This window comes from Solenopsis invicta, chromosome 6 (assembly GCF_016802725.1).
Source record: "Solenopsis invicta isolate M01_SB chromosome 6, UNIL_Sinv_3.0, whole genome shotgun sequence".
In the NCBI taxonomy this organism is placed as follows: domain Eukaryota; kingdom Metazoa; phylum Arthropoda; class Insecta; order Hymenoptera; family Formicidae; genus Solenopsis; species Solenopsis invicta.
Window position 1 is genome coordinate 9,641,282 of NC_052669.1, and position 26,916 is coordinate 9,668,197.

The 26,916-nt window shown below is 43.8% G+C and overlaps 1 protein-coding gene across 3 annotated transcripts in view; it reads right to left on the minus strand.

Moving 5' to 3' along the window:
* Positions 1-2,338: 2,338 nt before the first annotated feature.
* LOC105196862 (ubiquitin carboxyl-terminal hydrolase 48) overlaps positions 2,339-26,916 on the minus strand; it is a 51,270-nt gene continuing 26,692 nt past the window's right edge. For all 3 annotated transcript variants that reach the window (XM_011163001.3, XM_039451058.1, XM_011163005.3), the window contains 5 exons: positions 26,450-26,583; positions 25,452-25,571; positions 22,461-22,586; positions 7,642-7,726; positions 2,339-2,909 (listed from right to left, as the gene is read on the minus strand). In XM_011163001.3, the coding sequence (XP_011161303.1) occupies positions 2,887-2,909; positions 7,642-7,726; positions 22,461-22,586; positions 25,452-25,571; positions 26,450-26,583 (488 nt within the window). In that variant the 3' untranslated portion in view covers positions 2,339-2,886. The remainder of the gene's footprint in view (positions 2,910-7,641; positions 7,727-22,460; positions 22,587-25,451; positions 25,572-26,449; positions 26,584-26,916) is intronic.

The window sequence follows — 26,916 nt, forward strand, 5'->3', positions numbered from 1 at the left end:
GGATTTTCCACCTCGGTCTTTGAGATAATTTCTTGAAACGATAGACGGATAAGCAGGCGAGTGTAGTTTTCCCTTACCATATACAGCTGTTTTTAATATTTATGTAATCACGGTAGCTCGTAATAATGATACAACGATGAACTGCCGAGATATGTGGGTATAAATGTTTCTCGGTTTTTTTTAATTGTATATAATTTCTTTGATAATACAGTAAGAAGAAAATTATGTTTTCTATTGCTATTTTACGTGCAAATTGCTTACGCTATTTGTAAAATTTACATGCAAAGTTTACTAATGTCAGCTTAAATAATTGATCAAAAATCAGATTTTCACTCGAGCGAAGTTCTGTATCACAAATCCGTCAAGCTAAAAATTAATAATGGTTAAATATATATATATCTATTGTGGGGACATATATTTACACAGTGCCGTTAAAAATGTTGCGATTGAGCCACTGCGCTAAATGGATATGGGAGAAATACACGAACGTCGAAGAGGAGCGAGGAAAATAGGACACCCCGAGGCAGAGCGGCGGTGTATTTAGGATACATCCTGTCATTTGTCATTTCAAGAGTTTGCGCTTGACTCGTCAGCGATTCTCCCCATTGTCTACGCCACCGAGATAGTTTTGTCCTCGGGAAAGAGATTAGTGACACTCGTGTATATCGTGTGAGTTTCGCGCAGACTCCGAAATCGCGACCGCACTGCTGCTGAATTCGGGTGACCCTCAGCTTCGCGGAAAGAAGCTCGCCGAGGTCGAGAGTGAATGGCAGCTCTATACAGTGCCACCGCGACGACCGATCTGATTCTCTCTTACAGAGTCGAAAAGGGAGCCGAATAGGTGCACGACGGCGAGAAAAGATAATTTCGGAAGCTATGTAATTCGAAGATACATTAGACGCTTCGGTTGGTCGCGCTTTTAACGGGATTAACGGATAGCTTGACGGCTGCACCGTATCGCGCTTGTTAATAATACGGCAATGTTTAACAAGTATTTCCCTAAACAAAACCACCGCTCTGTCAAGATTAACGCTCGCATGCGGGTCGGTTCGCAATACGAATTGGAGAAAAAAACTTGATGACCCTGACATTTGTAAGGATTAGAAAGAAAATCAGTAAAAACGGCAGCTTAACCCTCGACGTTGGTCGTACGGTGAAAATCTGGCATACCCTAATAATCCGGAGCGATTTCTCAAAAGACAATCTCGCGCGTCCTTTTTGCATTTCGCATCAATTTGCCTCGTTGCAGAAAATGACGTTACTTTTGTTCGCTGCTTTATCAGTTTAAACTATTCGTTTGCCATAAAATATAAATGCATTTGCAAAATTATCTTCTTTTTTTTATCATTGATAATTAATATTTTTATCATTAGCTTATTTTCTAAACTTCAATGTCACTTTGCACTCTGAAGTTGTACTGCGCTGAAAATATATGTCACATTTTTTCTAATATACAAAGTATAAAATAATAAACGGTAAATTAGATTGACGGTTAAAAGTCGTAGGCCATTCGTTAATTATCCCATATCGGATACCAAAATTCGACTAGCCACGTAAACCCTGTTGCCTTTCGACCGGTTTACAACGAAGTTTAATTACGCGGTGCCAAGTTTGATATAGTTAGGCCCATTGAACTGCCGGCAAGATTGTTTTACGAAGTAAATGAGGCAATGATGACTCGAGGCTTCGGGACCACCTAGCAGCCTGACGAAGTCCTTCCAGGCTTGCCTTTAAACTCCTTGCAAACTAATTAACGCGCGACCAACGCACGTACACACACAGACATACATACCCCGTGTCTTCTCTTCTTCTTGCTCGCACACGCTGAAGCTAGGGCTTTTAGAAAAATTCCTCGAGAATTCTGAAAGAACCTGCCTGCTTAATCTAAGCTGCTATTGTTGCAGCTGCTACATATTATTAGACCAAACGTGTCCGCATTAAATTTTTCATTATCTGTAAGTTTTATTTTATTTATATGTAAATTTATATGCTTTCAGCTTCGGTATTTGATCACTAAAAATTATGCACTTTGAACGTTTTCCCTGTAAACGAAAAATCATCGAAAGAGCAAAATATAAAATATAAAACAAGGATATCTTTTATTTTTCTTTATATTAAATTGAAGATGTAATTTAGCACAATAATAGAATATAATATCAATAGAAAGATTACGTTATTCGGTTTCTCGATTTCTGTGCCTTTAACCACACTGTAAAACCTGTCGCCATGAAATACGTGCCGTACGGGTGATGCGCTTAAATAAAAGAAATATATACATGTAGATATTATGCGAATCACGGAACCATTTCAAACGCAGCAACGATAAACACAGCAATCGTATCATCGAGCTATATATTTATACAAACGAATTAAATACATATTCTATAAAACCTTCATTAAAATTTTTCGCGTAATGTACATTCGGGTGAATATATGAATACAGTTTCGACCGTAAACAAATGTATTAATCGAGAAAAAAAATGGAAGCATGTCCGTGTTTCTACTTTATTTCTTCGACCCACAAAAATTTAATAAATTATAAAATTCATTATCCTAGTGTTCAAATCAACAAGCTTGTTACGAGAACTTTCATTATCTTCCGTATCTTTCTTTTACGTCTTACAAGTCTGATGTCGTTACTATTTCCTTAACAAATAGATCATATAGCATAAGTTGTAAAGACACAACAGCATAGAATTATAATCTTTTCCATAACTTGTCGGTAACGCAGACGCATGTTCATAAGGATCAAATATTTATATATTTAATATGCATGTAGAGATATATGTATATACATTAATGTATAGATTGTGTATAAAAATATCTTGCGTTAAATCGACTATTATTAAACGTTAGAGAAAATTAGCTACATTATGTTCATACAGATCAGCTCGGCACCAGTTCCGTTCCTGAAACAAAAATCACAAAGAAACCTTAAGAGATAAACAACGACTGAAACGTGTATGGGACACAGAACAAATAAACGGAACAGTTTTCGGTCATCGGGCATCCAAACGCCGACCTAATGTTAATGTGTGAGCTTTAAGAACTAAAGCGACATCGAATATAGAGCGTTGCTTGCTACTCGATCTTGCCAAGGCTGAAAACGTTATCTTTCGCATGCTGAAACTGTCGAATTCAAATAACTGACCTAGTAAATTCTTGTTATCAAGCGTCTTAAGAGTCACTCGTCATTAGTAACAAATTAATATTATAAAAAATCATGCATGTTTCGACACCTCTTCCTTCTAAAAATAACTAGCACAGCGAGTAAAAGTGTTAATAAACAATATTTGTTAAACGAACATTTTCATTCCACTGTAATCCTATTTACAAAGTATCGCGTAATTTAAATATTTTCTTTATTATAAAATGTGCAGGAGGAAAAAGTATTCATTCAAGTATTAATGTAGCATGCATAATAAAATAAACATTCTCGATATCTTCGACATGCAACGACGTCCTCGTTCTCGACAAAAATTTTCGCCTCTATTAATTTCATGTTATATTAAATGTCACATTTTTTTCTGCATACGAGACCAAATTGCTTGTCGCTTTTTGTTCACCCGTCTCTCCACCTTTTTTCTTTCTTTATTTCTATTCCCCCCCGCGCAAACTTTCTTCTAGTCCAAAGGGAATTTTCTTTATAGAAAATAAGCCAAGCGAGTCGATCAAAGCTTGCTTCGTTGTTTCGAGGGTGGATCCCATCAAGATTTGTATATATACTACGATCGTATGTATGGCTTGTGTTTGTCCGTACATGTCGGACTCTGCACTCTGACAAAATGTGTGGGACGAAACGCCTTACGCATGACTGACTCTCGTGAAACATTTTTCCGCAAGCTATGCGAAGAATGGATTCTACCCTTTCGTTCGTCTCCTTTCTTATCTATCCACAGAATGATTTCCTAGAGTAATGCGGAAACGCAAGGGTCGTTTCGGTTGACGTGTATGGATTATGTTTGGGTACGCAGCGGAGCCAGCAGAAATTAAATTTTTCCAATTCCTTGACGTTAATTTAGAGCACAGGATTGTAAAAACATAGCAAAATAACAAGAGATCAAATCAGATAAGCTGAAAAAAGAGACAAGCGTAATAAAGGAATAATACTCGTACAAAAGAGCCGCAAAATTAAACGTTGACGTAAATCAGCTCTGAAAGATGAAATTAATGTCTTTCAATACTTGTTTCACAATTGCCTTGTTCACGCTTTTCCGTAAAAATATAGTATGCGACGCTAAAAGAAAATAAACGGAAGTGAAAAAAATAATCTGCAAGCAGCCGGGGAAATTCCCTGGACGGTGGTGTTACTCGTGGCGCTGCTTAAAATCACATTAAGGATGAGAAAATGACGGGGCGTCGAAAATGACAGGGCGGAGGGGGCAAATGCGGGCTGCAGGATGCAAACAGGACGAGAATGTAACGAGAAGAGATTAGGGCTGCATGAAATCGAGAAATGTCACGAAACACGTTTAAGTAACACAAAATTAAGTTGTCGATTACAGAAAATTATATTGTACGTATTCGTTACTAATTAAGTGATTCAAAAAGCGCGTTACAAATTATATAAATTATTGACAATACATTTGCCAATCACACTTTTAAGATGCATATAATTTAAATTAGAAAAAAAAGAATGTAAATCGATATAATATATCTATTATAACTTGCTAAATTTTCATCGATTAGTGAATTCATTCATAAACTATCTCCGGCAATTGAAGGAGCCCAATTAATTAATGATACCTTTTCCTTGTAGAAAGAAATATATGTGAGAACAAAGAAGAGGAAAACGTAAAGATGTAGAAAGAGAGAATTAATTGTACTGCGATCAATGAGGCTCTTTCCTATCGCGCTGAAGAACCGAGAGAGAAAGTCTCCCCTTCGCTCTCTCGCCTCGTCACGTCTTCTTCTGTCTGTCTCTCGTCGTAGCTGACTGTGACAAATAATTACCGAGGCTTAACATAAGCCAGAGGCGGTATACTTAGCTAATAGCAAAAAAGAGCGGCGATGGCCTCCAAGTCGCTCTACGTGCGAGCGGTCGACGCGTTTACGCCGTGACGGGTCCGCGGGCGAGATAGATTTCCACGGACGATTCCGAGCTCTGTGTCAGCTATCGCATTCGCATATGCACCAATAAAATCGAGATTCGTGCGAAAGTCCGCGCCGTTCGGCATTACGAGCGCGGATCTTCGGGAAATATAGCACGATGCGATCGCAATGACGAATCCGACTTGAATCGATAAAATATTATTTCTCTTCTCTCTCTTTCTCTCTCTTCAAATGGCACGATGAGCATGCTCAGAGCTCGTCCCAAATGATATAATGCTCCGTTTCTTTCTCTCTCTCTCTTTCTCGTTCGTTCGCCGGTCTTTCTCGTTCTCGACTCCGCTTTCTGGCTAACTTATACTTATTATTGCATTACCTCGTGTTCTAGCACAATTCCAGCCTGTGCTGGAGATAGCGGGGAGATGATGAGAGAGCCGGAGAAAAAGTCGGAGAAGGCGATGCCTTCTTTTTTTTTTATATATATAATTCGGCGCATATAATCCGCGCCCCGAGGTCGAGTGCGCGTAATTGAGCGCATTGGTGACAGGTGCATCGCTCTTTTCTTCTGCCTTCGCTAGCGCGAGTAATGGACACGTTAATGTCTTCATTACGACTTCATTCATCAAACTATCGCGCGCCGTTTTTCCCTCGATACATGTTTACATGCCGGCGTCGTATCTTCTTTATCGCGTGGAACAGCAGCTTCTGCTCGTCGCGAAAGAAGGCTTCATTATTTAGCGAGGACGCCTTGTCCAAACATTTATTATTAAATATGACCGAGCATTGTAATAATTCAAACATTGTCGTAATGTGACGTAAAAATATTTGACGTGAGAAATATTTTAAGAAACAAGCGATATAAAACAATGTATTCGTATTCACAGTAATGTTTCGTTTGTAGCACATTCATTTTTTCGAAACACGAAAGGTTGCACGCGCAGTGAAAGTGACAATACATTTTTCGAAACGAGAATGCGCGTCTTTGTTACATTGGCTGCAAAAAAAAAAATGGTGATGGTAAAATACTTGAAAAACAAACTAAGGAAAAGGGCGTGAAGATAATATATGCTACTAATTTACACGAGCATCCCGTTCGACACTTTGCGCGTACCCGACATCCACCAGCCCTCATCCCGTGAGAACTGGAAGGGGTGGCGCTCTCATGAATGCGCCGTGGAGTTTCGTGAGCTTCTTAATGAACCTAGTTCGCGAAAACCATTAATAACGAAAGGACTCGGCGAGGAGCGCGCGCCGGCGGGAAAAGAGACGCCGATATTCTCGAGCGAGGGCCCGAAACCGCAGATCTTTTGTGAGAAGCTCTCCGAAACGGCGGAGGTGCTTTGCACCTCCATTATTTTTTCAAGATCGACTGCATCGTTCGTCTTGTTCGAACGCGATATCGGAAAATCATGGAGGCCGGGCGAGTTAGAGGGAATTAGCGAAAATAAAGTTTCTTTTTACCGAGACGAGTCGGATCACGGATGGGCTGTTTGCAGGGCGGCCGAAAGCCCCCTAACGAAAGCTCTCTCTTCTCGGAAAGCTAAACGGAGGCAGGAAACGGAGAGATAGTCAGTCGGCGTGGCGAAGGGTGTCGGCTAGCCCTAATGCGACGTATCAATATACGTGGATGGTGGTGATGGGCCAATATCGCATAAGTGGCTCGATTCGCAGTCATTTGTTACATTTTGTTCGGTCTAAGTAATTTAAGAGTCACCGTTTGTTCTCCTCCTCCTTTCCTCTTTCTCCTCCGTCTCTCGAGAGGAAGAGGGAGAGACTTGGGATCGGGAAGAGAAGACGGAAATCTAAGACAGAACGGGAGAATAAGAAAGGCGAAAGGGTGGGTTAGGACGCTTCGACTCTGGGTGGAAGTTACTACGGCAGGGGGGAACGAGGCGAGGGTGGTGCACTTCGCCTCCATTCTTCGGCAAATCGCGGCATATTTGTCAGATTTTTGTTAGAGAACAAAACCTTGCCGACCACCCCTGGCGCGAGTAAAAGGAGAGAGGAGGAGGGGGGAGGGGGACGACGGAGGGATGCGGCGCCTTAAGTGGATTGGCTTCGTTCGTATATACGGTGTATGTGTATCTACGACGAATGCCTTAATTTTAGTCTCCCGCCGAAGATCCTCGTCGCCTTCGATTTCCGACTACGCGAGAGAAATCTCCGCTCTTTCGTTAAATTATAGGGTTATAAATACCTGCCCGCATATCGTTAACTGCCCCGCGTTTATTCCCAATTGCATAATCGCGCGCACGTCGAGTCTCGTTGGGCTCAAGCCCAAATCACACACTAGCGATTGCCGATTGTGATTGACGATTAGCGATTAAAATTTGACCAATTGGAAGAAGGAAATTTTAGCTCCTTTTATTCTGATTGGCCAAAACTCAATCTTTAATCTTCAATCTTCAATAACTTTCAATCGCTAGTGTGATTTGAGCTTTAAGCGTGAGCAGCGAGTAATCGTGATTGCAAACTAACGCAATGAATAAATACGTGCATACATATATTACATATAGCATGCATTGTATGCCTTATATCCGTAAAACACAAAGAAAGGAGAAAGGTAGAGACTCCAAATTCGTTCTCACTCACCTTTGAAGCCCTTCTCCGGCGATGAAGATTCGAAGTTGTAAGCATCGGACTCGACGTCAGTCTCATTTTCTAACGGTGCATCAATCTGAAATAAAAAAAAAAAATATTTGTGATACGTTATTAAGGATGGTCGTAAAAGTAAAAGCTCTTCTTTTTATTATAAATAATTTGCTGCTAATCGGCTTCAAAATGTTGAAACGATCCTTAAGCATGTGATAAATGTTTATGCGTGATAAACGCGCTCTTGTGACTCGTGATGAACGATAATTTAATTTTTTAATCAAGGCGGTATAATATTATATAACAAAAATTCTCTCTATTGCATTATTTGGAGCTTTGACTTTGGAGGAGACAGAAGATGATCCGTATTAAATTCGGGCCTCGGATACACGTGTGAACAGCTGCCAACGGCTATAACAGCGTCTTCCCACGCGTCTTCTCGAAGCACACATGTGATCCACCAATCTACGCGCCCCTCTACGTAATTACACGACTACGTTTCGTGTAAACGTGTAAACTATTAGGATACATACGGTTCGTATTACGGCACTATAACATAAAATAATGTTAACGTTACTATGCATATAACTATGCGTAAAAAGACGCGGAGGTAAAATAAACAGTTTTGCAACGCTATCTAAGGTTCGAGCGCGTTAGAAGGTAAATCAACAAATACATTTTCATAAATTTTGTTACGTGAGGCGTCGGCATCGAGAATAATTCTCACTTGCCACATAGCTTAAATTAAATTAAATTTGATATCTTTCTTTTAAAAACCCAAACTTGCTGAAAAAAAAGAAGCGATATACTACGCGTAATCACACTAAGAAAAAATAATTTCTAATCGTTTAAAAAGTCGGCATGGGAATTCGAGGGAGCAGTAACGCGCGTAGGTGTGATTGCGCCTCTGAAACCCCTTTTTCCCATAGAACTAAATATAGCGGGTGTCATCTCTCTCTCCGATGGCTTGGACACACGTGTCTCGCGCGACGTCAGTACAGCGATTCACATCTGGTCGATGTTTCCTGCCGGCCGCATCATCCTCTCTGTGCAATGTGATTTATTTTCAAGTATATGATCCCAGAGATTCGCCACGAGACGAGAGATCATCGCGGCGGCCGGAGCGGATAGTCAAAGGCAACGTGAATATACAACGCGGTTACAAAAATAAAGCAAGGTCGGTTAGCGATAAGTACAATCGTGGGGTGTAGTATGTATGCAATATAAAGGATTTTTCCCCCACATTGTGCGCTGTCTATCGATGTATAAAATAAAAAATAGTGAAAAGTGAAGTAAGAAGCGATACTCGCGTCTTTAAATCAATCTAATAGATGCAAACGCTAAACACATAAATTTAATATATAGGATTAATAACTGTATTACTGAAAAATGGCAAATTGTGAGAAACACAGAGGATTCTAAAAATTTCCCGAAGCCCATCCGGAAAGCGGACTTTCGCGATTATCAGGAAAGTTCTAGGGCAATAATTTGCGGAGTCGTAGCTATCGCGCGCGCAGTTCACAAAGCTACGTCTACTCCAACGTCATCGTCGAGGCGCTTCCAATCGACGCTGGCCGCTGGCAACGGGAGCGCATAGTCTCCGTGGTACGGATTCCCCGAAGTTCCTTTCTTTCATCGCCAAACGTTATTCTCGGACCTCCTGCCCCTTCGTCCCTCGCTGGCCACGGGGATCGAGAGAGCGCAGCGCGTAAAGAGGAGGACGAAGGAAGGGAGAAAGCAGGTAAAGAGCGTTTCTCTCTACACGGGTATAAGGCCAGTTTTGAAATGCTCGGCAATATAGTGAGTTCGTTATGAGGCTCGCCCCGACGTGGTATGGCTCATAATTGTAGACTCGGGGCTCGAACCGTGCACCTCCGGGCACTACGTTCTCCCCGACTGACACCTATTGTCCGCAGGAAATCCCGCGGATCGGTCCGAAAATCGCGGGAATCGCGCGTCGAGCGGCGACGGAGGAGCGTCCAATCGTCGCCCGACGCCGGCGTCGATTTTCGCGGCCCGCCGCGACACGGATCGCGCGCCCGTGGCTTTTTGCCGGGCGCGAATTGCGCGGAAGAAAGGCTGGGCGGACGCGGACAAAACATTTCATGGCCGGGCATGAAAATTATTAGCCCGAGAATGTCTTAATCCCCGGCAGCCAGCGCTCGGTCCCGCGGTCTTCGGCTTTAACATAAAACTTTTTTTTCCGCTTGGGACTCACCGAGAGAAATGCCCCGGACGCGAGCTGACGGTCTCGCGAAAGATGCTGGCTAAGTGCTGGAACGCGGCGCAGTTCGGCGCATAATGTATGTGCTACGTCGAACGGCACCCCGTTTATTTCCAGGTTAATGCACGGTTTAAGGTACGGCTGCAATGCGCGCGCTTTTTCCTTCGCGAAGATCGAGATACCGGGCTATCGCATGCTTTACGTGTTTCTAGCGTCGTTTTAGAGAGCGAATGCGCGCAACTTTTTGCCGGAATGTTCGCGATCGAAAAGAAGAGACCCATAAAAGAGTATAAACGCAGAAATTGTCGGTAAATATTTATAGATAATAAAATTAAAAAAAAAAAAGCATCAAAATATTCTGCTTTCAATCGTGCTAAATAACAATAGTCAAATATAAGCAGACACGTGTCTTCTCTCATTACGACGAAATACTCGTAATTCAGATTTGTGTTTTAGAGTGACGTATGATTTGATTCGTTTTGAAAAAAATATCACATGCAGTGTCAAGCGTTCTCGCTATGAGCAGCTTTTGAATTTACTCGTACAGATATCATTGGAGTAGAAGTCTTAAGTTATTCTCAGGCTGTCCCGAGTTATTTATCTGTCTGCACGGTGAGGGTGAATCTTACCTCCTCCTCTTTCTCCTCCACTTGCTCAACCACGTCTTAATAGTACGAGCCACAAAGTTAATAAACCGACATAACGGCAATTCTCTTCATCTAGCTTCCTTCAATTAAAAAAAAAAATTCTTTCTAAATTACAATTTTTTCTCGAGTAGACAAGTGAAGACGGAGAAACGTGTTGCATACACATTTCTAAACTTTTGCAATCAAGATAGAAAAAAAAATGAGAGCTCTAGATAGGATCCGTGTTAAAATACATGTTATGTACGAAAATCGAAACATTTATTTACAAAATCCAGATATACATGTGCGAACAAGAGGAAAGTGAAGAATATCTTTCTGCGACTAACGGTCCATTCGTTTTCAAAGACAATTTTTATGTCATATGAGGTTTTAATAAATAAAAATGGGAAAAAGCTGCGGGAAGACTTAATACAAGCTAGGTCGGTGGAAAACCGCGGAGTGCATAAATTCAAAGTAGATTAATATTGTCTCCGTGGCTGTCGCGGCGCCAAACTTATGGCGCTAATTCGGCGGAGGAATTATTACCGGGGGCCTTGCCTCGGAGTCATCCCCGCTGGCACTCGTGTTTTGCGAAAAGGGGGTATCTTGTCTTTAATAGAAACCGTACGTGCTCCACGGGATTCCAAGCAACGCGTCTGTTGATATTTGAACCTCGTAACGTCCAAAGCTAAGAACTGTCTCAATATGGCAAGAGACATCGGTGAAACGTAAAATTGTCCTAACTGTCGCCGTTATCTTATAAATATAAAATTTTTTATTTATTACGGCGTAATTACGCATGCAAATTGCAAAAGAAGATTCGTTCTTGTTTTTTCACGTTTATGAAATCAATATCTATTCAAAGGCGTGGACATTTGACTTTGCAATGTAAAATCAGAATTACTTTGTATTTAGCACAATTATGAAAACGAAGAAAATTTAAGGTAAACGCTTTCAACGGGCGCGGCACGGAAAAAAAAACAGCTTTCCGAAGGTCTTTTAAGTAAATTAAGGGCACTTCGCATTGTCTTTCGTTGCGCGAAGGGCCAGAGAAAGACGGCAGATTACAGCTGTTTAGCATCCTCGATGAAAAACTTGTCGGTAATTATTCAAATTATTTTCAAGGGCCGCGGTTTTCGGTAGACCGGTGCCGTTATACGTGGCAAGTGCCTTAATACCATCTCTTTCTACGTTTACCGGCTACGGAAAAGCTGCAGCGGTTCTGTCGACAGTCATAAAACACAGACAAAGCGTTCAACATAACTGCAAAAAGCGTTTTAGGAGCTACACCTTCCAGAACACAAGCTCATCCTTAATTTAAATTATATCTCAAACGAATGCTAAATCCAATAGAAGAGAAGTCTATTTCTTTCATTCCCTTTTTTAAATCATTTTTTTTTTCATTATCTTTTTTACCGTTGGGGAAGATATCGGCGAACTTCGTAAAACAACGCGAATGTAATTCCGGATATCTATCATCGCAGCATGATAGCGCGAACGTGACGCCGATATGAACGTGATGAAAAATAAAAGGGGAAAAAAGACATAGAGAAAGGAGGACTGTAGACGATAGAAAAGGAAGTGGAGATTAGGCGGGGAGAGACGCTTTTTAGACGGTCACTGACATTGCGGAGGTGTTGTGTGAGAAGTGACTGATGAGTTTTCCGCTCGATTGGATAACGGGCTAGACCAACACTCGCCCGTTTCTGGATTTTTTCCAACCCCTTCCCTGCAACACGATGACGTTTGACCTGAATCCCGGACTAGACCCGACAGCACTAAATGCTACGCGTTCTCGAAACGTAAAGTCTTTCGTATTCATTTCATATGTACACTTATGTAACGTAAATAATTTGATGAATTTTATTCACTTGATATGCACAGATCTTAACATTTAATAATTAATAATTAACTGCATATGAAAACTCATCAGTTAAATTAATGAATAAACGTTGCAAGCTTTTGTAATCAAGAATTTTTGAATCATTTTTGCAGATATTATATATACGAATGCACAAATTGAAAAAAACAAAATCACTCCTTTCAGAAGTCTTTTTTCAAATTAAAAAAAAAAAATATATATATTCTTCGAGAAAATGTAGAATTCTTGTTGGATTATAAAATATAATAATTCAAGTCTTTTACTTTGACAACGTATAAACGTCGCGCATTTCGATCTTTGTTTTTTTACGCATAAAGTTGTTACCCATAGCTACGCTGCCAAATTTTCTTTGTGACGAAGCCGCGCTTCGAAGCGCGAGTACTGATGGCGACGGAGATACAAATCCAATGTGATCAATTCGTAATTCGATACGTAATACGGATTACCGCCTAAACTGGAGAACACAGGAGGAGATATGCTGCCGATCGGGCGAATGAACCGTCGCGGATGCGGCACTTTAGGCCACATCGTCCATAAAGAACGGACCATGCTTCCGCCGGGGACAAAGGCCGCCTTCATCACCGGGCACCGTCCTCTTTGCCGTCGTGTTCGTCGCTGCGCTTTCCGACTCGTCGAAATTGAACAACGCGCCGATCGCACGTTGCGGAGAAAAACAAAAATAATATAACATTTGCCATAACGTAAGTCCTCGATACTTCAAGATATTATCTCGGATTATGACTTCGGGGGCGATCAAAATACGAGATTACAGCTCTCGCGATCGAGTTTATTCAGAGACATCCTACGAAAATTAAAACTGCGAAAACCAAACGCAAAGTATACTTTGGCGAACAAAACAAATTATTCGATAGTTTCCCCACAATTTGCTTGTTAATGATTTTATGTTTAGGACTAGCCTATACTGCATAGGTTCTCTAATAAAATTTAATAACAATCGATTTTTTAATAAACGCATTGAAATGTATAAAATAGATAGAAGTAAATCAAATAGAAAATAATTAATCACCTGAAAAAAATTCCAGACTAAATACTGCGATACTTAATATTTCTCGGTTGCACATCGATCTTAGCAACGGCAGACTCGCTATTCCGCGCGATACGGTATCCTCCGCTCAAAGTAACGTAGAAGGGGAGGAGAACTGGCAAATTGCAGAGCGTTAGAGATCGCGAGCGCGATTTAGTCCCGCGGCTGCGAGTGAGAGAGAGAGAGAGAGAGAGAGAGAGAGAGAGAGAGAGAGAGACTGGATGAAGGCGGCGAGGTAGAGTAGAACGGCGGAATCACCCCTCGAGGAAACGCTCGGATAGTCCAGGGTGGTCTTAGCGTGTCGCTTAGCACCCTATCTGCAGGGATCTTCTCTCGGGCCAACCCCTACGGAGCTCGCATCTCTCTCTTTCTCTCTCTTTCTTTCTCTCTGTCTCGCTTACGCCAGCCGCTCTTCCTCCTTTGGCGCGCGAGACCTCATGGGGGCTGCGTTTGTCGTGAGCATTACTCACTTTCTAGACGCCTACTTGCAAACCCTACCGAGTCGTCCCCGAGGCTCAGTGACTACATTAGGGAACAAATCTTCCTTCTCTCGAGGCAGCGACTCCCGCGACTCGAAAGGCGACACACACGCCGATAGAATGAATTGTCCGGTCGGTCCTGCATTGACCCGCCACTTTCCACGTCATCTACGATAGCGAAACGCTTTCGCGTACGATTCGTCTGCTAATTAGATCACACGTTGCTGTAGATTAAATTTAAAATTACGCTTCCTAGCACATTTTCAATATTTCTTAGTCTATCGTAGCATACACCATCGCAATTGTGTTCTAGAAAATTTAATACAATCGGAAAATTAATTTCTTCAAACGTCAATTTTTCTTCTAATAAATATCTCTAGCGTTAAAAATTTTTTTTTAACTCTAATAACTTTTTTTCATTAAACAAACATGCGTAGATATGGTTTACTACCGTTTTCCTAATTGCTATTTAAGTCTATCATAATTATCCAGAAGAATTATTTCTTAATTGTCTGGAATAACAAAATAGCTCTGCGTCAGAATGGGGGAGACGTGGGTCAACAAATTTAATGAACTTGTAAAATATCGTCGAAAAGTCATATCCTGCTGCGGCGGGCCCTCCCGGCCCGTATCGGGCAGGGGTTTTGAAGTATTCCGCGGCTGAGATTAACGAGATCCACGTGTCCGGTATTATCGGCACGCACCCAAGACCACTTGTTCGAAAGAGCAACCTGTAGAGGCTGGCATACCGCACGACTCGCAAGTGCGTGCGCCATAAGGAGGGAGCGACGAAATTCAGGGTTAGCCGCGCGGCCAAACATAGAACCCGAGCGTATGTGGGAACACGTGTACGCGTTTCCATAAATATCTCTCCGAATGAAAGAAAGCCTCTACGGAAGTCCCGCGTAACCGGGTCCCTTGTCCCTCCACTATTTCGATCTGCCTCGATTAGCCTCGCGAGCGACAACGATCTGCCGCGACTGACGAGCATTCGATTTTCTAAGAGATCTTTTTTAGTATAGATCAAGTCAAAATGAAATTAAATGAACAAGTTACGAATTGGAGATAACTATTACTTTTCGAGAAATGCATTAGAAAATTGTTTCTTTTCAAAAGATCGTTATTTTGAAAGCGAAGCCGAGCGTCGCGTCTGCGCCATCGAAAGTCGATTGATTGACCACTGAGGAGTACGCGGAATTCATAGGGCGTCGAGAGCGAAATGCTTGGAGACCGACGTAATAAAGTGTGCTCTCTTTCTGGCGGCAGGAGGCCCTCATTCAGGAGCCGCCACATGTCCCTCTGCGAAAAGAGTAGCTCTTCCTCACGTCATCTGCCGAGACGAGATGGGACGGGACGGGACGGGACGGGACGGGATGGAACGAAACGAGACGAGACGAGACGAGACGAGTCGAGACGAGACGAGACGAGAGACGGGCAGGAAGAGAGGGGACACGTCGAGAAGGACGGCCGACGAAAGAAGAGCAGAGGCCACACCGAGAAGCCGAAAGCTAAACGCCGACGCGACGGTGGGTTGGTCGTCCATAGCGAGCCGTCAGTATCAACAAACAGAAGCTTAGTTGTTACCGCTGCGAGGGCGAAAGGTTGAAGTGGACGCGATACACAACGCACACGCTCTCCACACGGAAATTGGCCTTGGGCTTTTAAATCGACGCTCCCTTTTTCGACCGCGCTTCACAGTCACTTTTCATATAACCTAATCGATTTATAATTGCGTTTATCGGAATTGTATCAAGTATGGAAATACCCTCGAGAGAACACGGGGGTCCATCCAATACATCTCTCATTCGAAGCGCACCGTTTCGCTATGTACCCATTCGCACCGCGATGCAAAATAAGAATGCAGCATCCGCCCTCTTGTTGCAATCATAACTTATTCAGCGTTTAAGGTAGTCCGATACGATACGCGAGAAAACGTTGGGGGGGAAGACGTCGAAGCCGGAGGAAGGGGGAGAGGAATCAGGCTCATAAATCACGGCATTTTCAGATTTCCTTTTATCAGTGAGCTCTCTAACCGCACTGGCGGTGGCTCGGTTCGCGACCGCCGGTGACCCAGCGTCATAAATATCCCCATTAATATTAACTTAGGCTAGCCTAGGAGGCGAGAATCGCGAGTGACCGAAACGGAGCGGACAGAAGGAAGGCAAAAAAAAAAAAGGAGGAAGGGCCGCGGCCTGGAGGGGGGAGTGCGGGGCGAGAGAGAGAAAAAAATCTCGTATGCCCGGGGGCGAATCTCATATAGGACGCAGCTGGGAATTGGGCAGCGTCCCGAAAAATTCATGGAGGAACCGAAGTTCCAGGGAGACGCGCGCGTCCGCACGAGAGCAAATCATTGCACCTCGTTCTTCCCGCTTCTCGCCGGGGAAGCATGAATTGATTACCGCTCGACGGAGATCCCCAAAAATGCAGGCCACCTCCGTTTTCATCTCGTGTCACGTGTTTTGTGACACGTTCTACGTTCACGGTTCGAGCTTTGCGAAGATGACGAGGGCCAGGAAAAAAGCGGTGTCACGAAAATTCCGATATCATTTTCGTTTGGCGTCCCATTCAGAAAAATCGTACATTTAAAATTTATTATGTATTACCGTAAATCATTTTTATTTATATTTTTTTCAAAGTGGCTTTACGCGCAGCATCTAGCGCTGGTGAAGGCCGGTGCGATGAAGAAGCCAATATTGAACTTCTTGCGCCATTTCATTCTTCAACGTCTATTAAGCCACACTTTCTTACCGGCGTATCGCGGCATCACCTGTCGTCGAACGGTCCACCACGCTCTCTCACCGTCTCGCACCGTTAGCAGGGATCGGTTATCGACGCAAGAAAACATAACGTTATCAAATACAGGTTGTACGCGCGATATGTAAATGATTGTAAATTAGGTGCTGAGTTCACGAAAGATTACAAAGCGTTTTTATTAGATAACGTCACGAAGTATCAAGTAATAATCAAGTGGCGAAGTAAAGCGGCGTGAAATAGCGCAAGCGCAAATGTGGCGCGATTCGCTATAATTATCGTAACTAATGTTTCAAACGCGATGTGACGACCAACCGTTCTCCCATTAAATTCTCTCGCCGACGCGACGTGTGTACACCGCTCGGAATTTCCGCAGTCTACCTCGATTATTTTCAACGCATTCAGGAGCGAAATCGATGACGATGACGATGCCTTTTGAGCCTGCATCGGCTTAATTGATTTATTTCTGAGAGGGTTCATCGCGAGACGAGACGCCGCGCCGCGGTTACCCTATTGGCCAACGCGAAAAAGGGGCAGCCGAATCCTTTCGAAGGACTCTTTCACTCTCCGCAGCCCTTTCTTCGATCTTATCTTCGGAGGCATCGATAATTAGGGGCGATAATTACGGTGTGTTCCGGCTACTGACCTCTAGCTACCAGTCTTTCGGTGAGTGAGTGAGTGAGTGAGAGAGAGAGAGAGAGAGAGAAAGAGAGAGAGAGAGAGAGAGAGAGAAAATAGTGCCGACGATAATCGTCGCTAATGTAACGTTGTAATATCTCGATGTCCTTGCCGATGTCGTTGTAACCGGCTGCGAATGAACCATTTCAATCTGATCGCAAACGTCGAGCTCTTTTTTTTTTCTCTCATCGTCGCGCGCGTAAAAAAATTCATGCTGTTAAAAACAATTGCTATTTTTGCAAGTCGATAAATGTAAACGACGCAATGACGCAATAACCTTCCGATAAATCGACGCAAAGAGAACAAAAGTGTTATATAAATTTTTACGAATTCCAAGGCGAATAATTAGAAGCCCATTAGATCCGCCACTTTGTTATTAGCGTGATACATACCGCACGGAAAGGTCGAATGTCAATCAGCACGCTATTAAAATTTTTAACGACGCTCGTTTTCCGCCGCAATCTTATTTTACGTATTTTAACATTCTTCGCAGAGACACATTTACATTAATTTTATATAAAAATAGCATAAATTTCTCAAGGACTCGTCGCGCGCGGCGGAAACTCCGGTATTCGTCAATGTCACACATGCTTTTTTATTAACCATCCGACTTTTTCTTCTCGCTGCTTAATGCATTTCAAAGTATACTCGCTTCCTCAAAAATCGCAACGGAGACGGGGATAATCGTAAAAGAGTCATAGAAACCGTAACGCGCGCGACTAGCGTTATTACCGGTGGGATACTTTGCGGTTTATACAGGAAGGCTCAATAAGGATTTATGGATCTTGAAGAGCGAAGAGCACACTGAATCAGAAAGGTAACTTTTCGGCCGGACAGGCCTGGTTGTTATGATTCGATTTTAATGCCGAGTTCACCGACGCGGATAATTGTCGCCATTACCTGCACGAGAGGGCACATTTACTGTCGTTCATCGGAGAGAGCTCGGAACGCGATCTTGCTTCAACCTCCCGTGTAAACGGGATCCTCGTTTGTCGGTAGGATATAGCAGACGGAAAGGAACGGAGAGAGAGAGAGAGAGAGAGAGAAAAAAGGTAAGGTAACTAAACACGTGTCCATTTTCCAGCGGAAGAACAAAACGCGAAAGAGGAATCGCGAAAGAGAGGCGCGGGTAAAAGTAGCAAGTCACATTCGCCGTTGATGTTAAACTAGTCGACAATTTTGCATTGATTATCGTTAAATATTACTTACTAGCGAGTACACTCGCCGCATTCAGGTCTAGACATCGCGCGTCCCAGACATTCGTCTTTGTACTCGTTACTGTACTACACAAATTGTATTTTAATATCGAACTCTCGTGCAACGAGAAATTTAATCGAGGAAACAATCAACTTGTAAAGCCGACGAAAACGAAATGTGAGTTAAAGCGAAACGTCGGAGGTGCAAGACTGCGAAAATGTTGTGGGTCTGCGAAGCGCATAGAGCCCGGCCGCGTGACTGTTCCGCGTGGATCCACGACGGATCGGCATATTTTGCGGGCCGGTTCCGACGCGGCACGTACCCTTTTTATCGTGGCCGCGGCGGTAGCGGGGCCCTATCGGATGTTTCCAATTTTCTGTTGGCGCTCCTGAAGGAAGAGAGAGAGAGAGAGAGAGAGAGAGAGAGAGAGAGAGAGAGAGAGAGAGTCCGTCATACGGGATTCTCTCTTGTACCAGAAAGCGGGATGAACCGCGACGGAAGGAATGGACGGGCGGAAGGGAGAAGGCGAGAACGAAACGCGGCTACGAAAGAAAGAGGAGCATAGAAACGGGGGAGAGGAAGCGGGGCGGGAGGGCAGGAGGAAGAGGAGGAAGAGGAGGAGGAGGAAGGCGAGCGCGTCCAACGCGGACATTCGTCACACGACATCAAACGCGGGTGCCGCCCGTTGGAGACTCGACCGACCGACTCTAAAGACCCCGGTCGATCAGCCATGAAGAGCAGCCTGACGAGGAATTGCAAAAAAATCGGGAAAAATTAAGGGTGGATCAAAAACAGCCTAGCCGTCCGACATTGTGCACAACTTTGTTGCTATTCTTTATCGCCTTTACCGTCCTTGTCCTCGATTACAACGTTTATTTCATCAAAGCGAACGCGAATGTACGTGTCTTCATTAATATCTTGTCGCGCGTTAATTATAGCTCCGGCGCATGCCGTTGCTTAATATCTTTATCTCTAACGCGCGGCTCTCGGTTCACTTTTTGTTTAAAAGGTACGCGCGAATCGCGGATCGAACAAAAATGCAATCTGCCTCGTCAAGCCTGCGTCAAGAATTTCGAACGTTCATTCCGAGTCGCAATTTACAGTTGAGCTACGAAAGCTGCAACACTTGCGGCACGCACGGCAACCAAAACCGAATACAATGACTACTTGGAAGAGAGATCCATTTGCGACGAAGAAAGATCGATTAATCATGACGTGTAACGTGCTCATAAAAGCGCGCAAACAAACCGGGTGGTGGAGAGGGAACGGTAGGGAGAGCGAAAGTGACATAAAAGAAAAGAGAAAGAAGATCGACCTCGCGCGACGTAATGTCGTTGATCTCCTTCGGTCGACCGGATCGGTCGAAAAAAAAAAAGGTAGTGATATAATGTAGATACGTGGCAAGATATATTAACTTTGTACTCCGACGACCTTGAATTATTGCACGGACGATGACGGAGCGGTAGCTGATATCTCGCGAGACACTCGATCACCGATCTACGCCGCAAGTCATCCTGATCATTGTGCGTGCCACGGTGCTGGACCGGTAGCAAAATCAAGGACTAACCTTGCCTGAAACGCTTTAATCCGGTCTATCCGCCGCGGATAGGGCATCCTGACAATTCCGATATATCGTCCGATACCACCGAGGCGAGTCTCGGAGGAGAGGAGGAGCACAGGAAGAGAGTTTAATCGCCGCTTCGAATCTATTGTATCTTTTCTCGACTTCTCCAGAAAAATCGGACCGAATAGGAAATTAAAATTTCCCGGAATTGAGAGAACGGTTTTGCATGTATATTATACATACGTGTATCCTGAAGTCAAGCAACTTGGACGACTGCAATTTCAGAACCAACAGAATGTATATGTATAGCGGTATTGCTCGACGAAAGGCAAACTCTCCTAAGCGATATGGTTTAAGTACGGGAACAGCCGATCGGAACAGTCTAACTCCGGTTTATGCGATTATACATTATGCTTTTGAGTCGCATTAAGTTCGTCGTCCGGCGAACGAGCGGATTTTACGACGGAAGATTTCGCGAAACAATCTCGTTCTCGAGGGAGCTTCTTGCACATCGGGAGTCGGCCCACGGTTATTCGTATAACCGCAAATAATTACCCGCCCGTTATGTACTTTTCAGTCACGTTATGGTTAACGATAGTTAAAAGCAGCTAGACGTGCCTCGGGATTTATCACCGTCGTTATATTCCGACCACGAGAATCGGCAGTTCCTTGCCGTTTCGTACCGATGCATAGGTATACGCGTAGAATTCCGAGGCAATTGCAACAACTGTGTAATCCACGTGTGAGAAGAAAACGTAGAGCGAAAGTCGAGAACATTATTATCGCGATCGATTCGATGGGATGATTCGTACCGCTTGGAAAAAAAAGATGGAAAGGGGAGGGATGATAAGCGATTTGTCGTAAAACTTTGTCACGTCGACGGTAATCAGCGCGATGGGATGCGGGAAGAAATTTTTCTGGAAACCGCAAAACCCATTGGAGCGTTTCGATCGGTAGAAACGTCGGCAGGCTGACTAAACTGGATTCTCCGAGGCAAGACAGCAATTAGAATTCGCAGCTAGTGCAACCGCAAGCGGTGAACCAGTCCAGCTAGCGAGGCCGCGCATCTCCTTCTCTTCCTCTCTTTCTCTCTCTTTTCCCGCCTGCCCTCTTTGTTCTTCCCGAACGTAGGATAGCGCGACTTGGGTTAACGGTTTTGAGACTCTGTCGCTGGTGCTCGCTGGCTTAACTCACCGGTTGGCTTTCATAAAGTCAGTCGACTGTGAACCGAGGAATGTGTTGGAATCCTGGAATTATTCCGCCGAACGAGAGAGCACCGAGAATTTTTCTCCGGGACGGCCGCTCTCGGCAAAAACCCGCGAGGGTTGGACAGCGTTCCGCACGAGGAGTGCGAAAACAACGTGGCACGGATAAACGTATAGACGCGATATCATTGTCGCACGTTTCTCACATATAAATCAGGCCGGATAGCCGACCCTGACTGGCGATAAAGTTGCAAGTTTAATAACTAGCCGACGTTCCGCAAACCAAGAGCTATTACGTAATTTATCGGCAAAGAACGATATAAATATGGAACGAGTGTAAAATTTTTCATGAAAAATTTATTCGCGCGCTTTTGCACACGAGCGGAATTAGTAGCGATCGATTCGCCGGCGTATTTAGCTTCTCCTCGGGTAAGCCGCAATTTCTAGCGACTTGACTCTCCCGGTGCTCCCGGAGGGGTACAGTTAACACTTCTAATCTCAAATAAGGCATTTTCGGTTAATCCCGGCGCGAAAACGCCGGTCTTGGCGTCGTTATCTGGGAGGCCCCCCCCGCCCCATTGCCGGTCCCGGTTACTTATCCATTGTCTCGAACTTAAGGGAAACAGTGGCTAGATCTTAAATCTAAATTGCATCTGTTTGTCACTGTCCGCTAGTCAGGCGGAACAAACGTATCGTTGTAACGGCAATCGAGACGTCGCTGCGGACCATCGAGACGCCGCGCCGCGCCGCGGCGCGCCGGATGAATCGTAAAACATTAAACGATAAAGCGTACAATCCTAAGTACTTCCATATAACGAAGGGGTTTACACGCATCGATGCATGCCATTGCGTGTGAAAGCAGATTTATAATAACGTAAACTTCACAGTGCACGCTCGATTGATCTCGAGAAGGACATTCGCGCGCTGGGTGTGTCCCTGAATTCTTATAATTATACACAGATAATTTTGTAAAAAAAAACTCTCTCGGTAAGATTTTCGAAAATTCACAATTTAGTCTCTTTCGTTTTTCGACGGCACATCGCTGACTCTCATTTATCTCGATCTAATATTTGTTAAATCGGAGATTTAGATTTAAGATCTAGGTGTAAAAAAAAAACAAAAGGAAAAGGAAAAATAGACGTGAGTCATGACTCGAATCGAAACTTACCTTTAACGTGAGCAGAGCTCCAGGAAATATTCCGAGTGCCGCTAAGCTCAGATTATCGTCGATGAGTTCGTGTTCTCCTAGCATTATGTGTTGATCGTAGGGTCCAGCGCCGCAAATCTGCATCGTCTGAAAGAAAACGGAATTTCCCTATGTTAACGTTTATCGGTGCAATCGGAATTATAATTTAACGTGAAAAAGAACGAGACCTCGCCGGTTTCTTCTCGAGTCCGTCGACCGATCGTAACAATTAGTCTCTTCAAAAAGCTAGACGTGATTACTTCCGCTAAGAAACTGATAACACGTATGTTTTTGCGTTGGAGTAAGAGTTAGCTACGCCCAAAGTCATCTGAAATGTATTTCAATACACGAACGCGAGTGGGTAGTCTACTCGTAGAGCGAAGTTTGCGACCGTGCGGAAAAACGAAGGGGGGCTATTTGAGATTCTAGAAGTGGAAGAATGTGCGAGACGAGCGTGAGCTCCGGTAATTGCTTAATTTGTGGAACCCGCGTAATGTTGCGTGGAGGGATAGCTTGCCGCGCCGCTGGCTTGTCCTCGGCGTCGGTGCGAGAACGTGTAGCTCGGTTTCTGTTTTACGATCGTCGAGTCGAACTGAACCGAGCCGAGCCAAGGAGCCCGGGATGAGGAGGTACAAGGAGAGAAGAGGAGAGGAGAGGAGAGGAGAGAGAGAGAGAGAGAGAGAGAGGCATCGCGAGGGCGCCGGAAAGCGACTAAGGAGCGAGCGTCATGTACAAAAAGATGATTATGGACACACGCACGAGATTGCGCTCGCATTGCGCATACTTGGGCGCGTAACAACAATCGCTTTTCGTCAAATTACTCCACGCTGAAATAGCGTAAACCGGCGGAGGCATAGGTCACAGTGGATCTTGCCCACTGGAATCAAATTTTACAAGTCAGAACGCGTTACGTCAGAACAATCCTCATACGTCGTAAATGTCCGCCGGACTTGATACGAGAGGAGCGGACGACGGGAACGAGGCGAACGAGAAGAAGAGGTAGTCAGGGTCAAAGAACCTCGAGGCTTCCTCGTTAAAGGAAGACGCCCAACGAGCGCGATAAATAGAGGTGGGTTTAACAAGGTTGCGAAGCGGGGCGGCAGGAGGCCAAATTGCCCCGGGGTTGAGGAACTTTTGATATTTACGGATCCTGACAATCGTGTCGCGCTGCGTCGTTCGTCGAGAGCCGGAACCGGCGACGGATTACCCTCGCGGATGTAATCTCGACGTCTACAATTGATAACACGGGCCTTTCTAGGACTATGACTTCTCTCTCTTCTCTCTCTCTCTCTCTCTCTCTCTCCCTCTCTTCAACTTGTACGATTTGCTTTCCAATCTATCCGTGAAAAATCCGGCGCGGCCGTTCGGCCGTTTTTGTCAGCCGTAATTTCCCCGTGAACGAGCTATCCGCGTGGACGAACGTTTTTTCGTCCCGATGCCATTGCGTCCATGCGGCCGCGGTGCAATGAGAGTAAGAAAGGCGATCGAGCGGTACCGAGCGGCGCGACGAGGGGAAAAAATGGAACTGGTGACACGGAATGTGCTGGAAAGTAATATTTACAGGCGGCCACTTCATAGGCGCGTTACACCGCGATTACGTAAAGCTTGCCCGCGCACCGGCGAAGATCAGCCGCTATTGTCCCGATTTGCTTGCCCGCTAGCTCCGCGACATAACTGCATTCGACCATGAAACTCAAACATTTTTATTGGCTGCCTTTTTGCACAACGATAAAAAAAGGCAACGAGCGCGCGGCGTGACTCGCCCGCATTTTTGTCAAACGCGAGAACCAATCCGCGAACAGTGACACCCTTGAATCGTGACGCCGCACCGCGGGATTTTACAATGAAACAAAAATATCTTTTGCGCGCTTTCAAAGTGTATCATTTTTTCCCCCTTCTCCTAACGTTACTGCTAAGCTTTTGTTTTTACGAGTATAACAGCTACAGTAATGGTAATTAAAGCGCAATTTTTCGCGCGATCGAACGATTCATCTTGATTGTTGACCTGCGTCAAGCGAGAGACGAAATCAAGTCGAAAGACACAGCGATAAAAAAAAAAGAAAGGAAGAGACTGTGAATGAGAAGAGACGGGGTCTCGTATTGACGCCAACAGCCTCTCTCGCGGGCGGGTATTAAAAGGGGACGTGTGTTCCACGGGGTGAAAGAGGCACGAACAAAAATTCGTGCTCGAAGGAGAGCTTGGTGAATAGATAGAGAGGAGCATCGCGCGTGAGACGAGAGAGAGAGAGAAAGAGAGAGAGAGATATGAAGCGCGAGATGAAGAGAGACCGAGCCGGGGGAAAGAGTCAAATGGAAGGTTGAGTGGAGCGAAGTGGAGTGAAGTGGAGTGGAGAAGTTGGAGACCTGTTATTAGCGCGAGGTTTATGCTCTTTCGGGTTTTTGCCAGTGGCTCCGCCGGAAAGAAGGGGGAGGAGGAGGAGGAGATGGCTACGGCCTCGCAATATAAATACGCTTAATAGTTTAAGCACACTGCCGGGGCCCGAGCATATGCTAACCAGCCATAACTACGCTTTACTACTCTCTCGTCCACCACGAGCCCGGAGAACGGACGACCCGGCCGAGAGGGGTAGCGGTAGGCTCCGGGCAAACGCCGGGGCTCTCTTCCCATTTAAGTTCGAACAATAAGACCGCATCGTAAAATATTTGCGCCGCAAATTGATTGATTATCCCGGTCCCGCTTTCGGCAGGTGACGAGCGCAAACAGATCAAGATATCGGATGGACTTTTTCCGATTTCTTTTACGCGGGTTTACCCCGCTCCGTCGCGCGAACAATTGTCGCCGCCGCGGCTTTCAGATTCTTCTAGATTTATATCGAGTGCAATGTTTTTTATAAAACGAAAGATATCTTAAATTTATCCAAGATGTCATTCCTCATTTTACCATATTTTGTCTTTTCAGGCGATTAAAGAAATTGAAATCGTTATAGATAAATATATTAGCAAGACGCTTACCATTACTTTGAGTTCTTTCAACGTAATCTCGGAAGACACTTTGAGCTCGTGAGATCCTTTTAATTTTCTTCTACTTCGTGATGGACGTGACTTCTCCATTTTCGGTTTTTTTACCGCTACCTACGACATACGAAATATCCGATGAATAAAAAAAGCGCGCGCCTGATTAAATCATTTTGGCTATAAAAAAATATTCGTAATAAATAATAAAAATTTTTGGTCTCTTAAAACTTTAACCATGTTCTTTCTATTTTAATATATGTATATATCCTCTTTAATATAAATATTTAAAAAATTACAAGATGTATGTAAACGTGACGTACAGCATGAAAAAAACTTTTTCGTAATATAAAAAGTAGTCGTGAATGTAGTTAATACAAAATATTCATTCTACTTCCGGAATATATTTTCACTTATTAAAAAAAATATTGGCTGTGAGAGAAAGAACACAGTTTAGTTGGTCACGTATGAAAGCGCGGTTCTCCACAATTATTTCTAAATCAGCATGAATCAAAAGCGAGCTAAAAGGAAGAAGATAACTCTTAAGGTCACTTTGAGTAGAGACGTAATAATACTTATTACATCGTGAAATGCATGAGATGGCATCAACTCGCCGTTATCGGTTAGAATTAATCTGGAAAGACGACCGCTTCCAGGACACTCGATGACTCGGCACGTCGGCCCATTAACAAAATTTCCTTCGTCCGAACGAGCCAGTATAACTCGTTCACGCATATGCACACGATATAAGATTTTCAATTTCTATTAAATATATTGCATACAAGAAAAAGGAATGAGCGACGTTATCGTTTGATCACAATAGATGGCAAATAAATTACATTATTTCATACAAAATTTTACACAATTTGTAATGAAATTGATGCCAATGTGCCGGACTTTTAAATTGACTTCTTAATCGTATAATTATCTTGTGGCAATAATTTTTATTCGAATCACAATTTATTAAACGAATAATTGACTGGATATTCTTGCATTACCTCGTAATCGTTGTCCGTTGTCTTGGATTCTTCGTTATCATCGATACACTTGATGTAGATAGTCGCTCTATCATACTTCAAGCTCTCCAGGCGTTCCTGTTCAACCCTCGCTAACATGCAGGCTGCGCACGGGCCTGAAACAATAGCAGACACTTTCGTGACGCTCGATGCGTTTCAAGTTGATCAATGTTACATTTGAAAATATTTATTATTTCTTTAGACTATCAACGCGTAATGGTCTACATTCGTAACAATGTAAATCTTGATAAGATTCTTTTATCTCTTTTTTTTAATATCTTAACAATTCTTACAAGACTTATCTGTAAAAAGATAGTAAAACAGATCAAATAATCATACGCAAAGTGGAACATCCCTTCTGTAAAAAAAAAAACTACGCATCCATCGAAACTGTATGTTGTTCCAAAAATATTAGCACGATTTTTGCAAGAACACGGAAACTTGAAAAG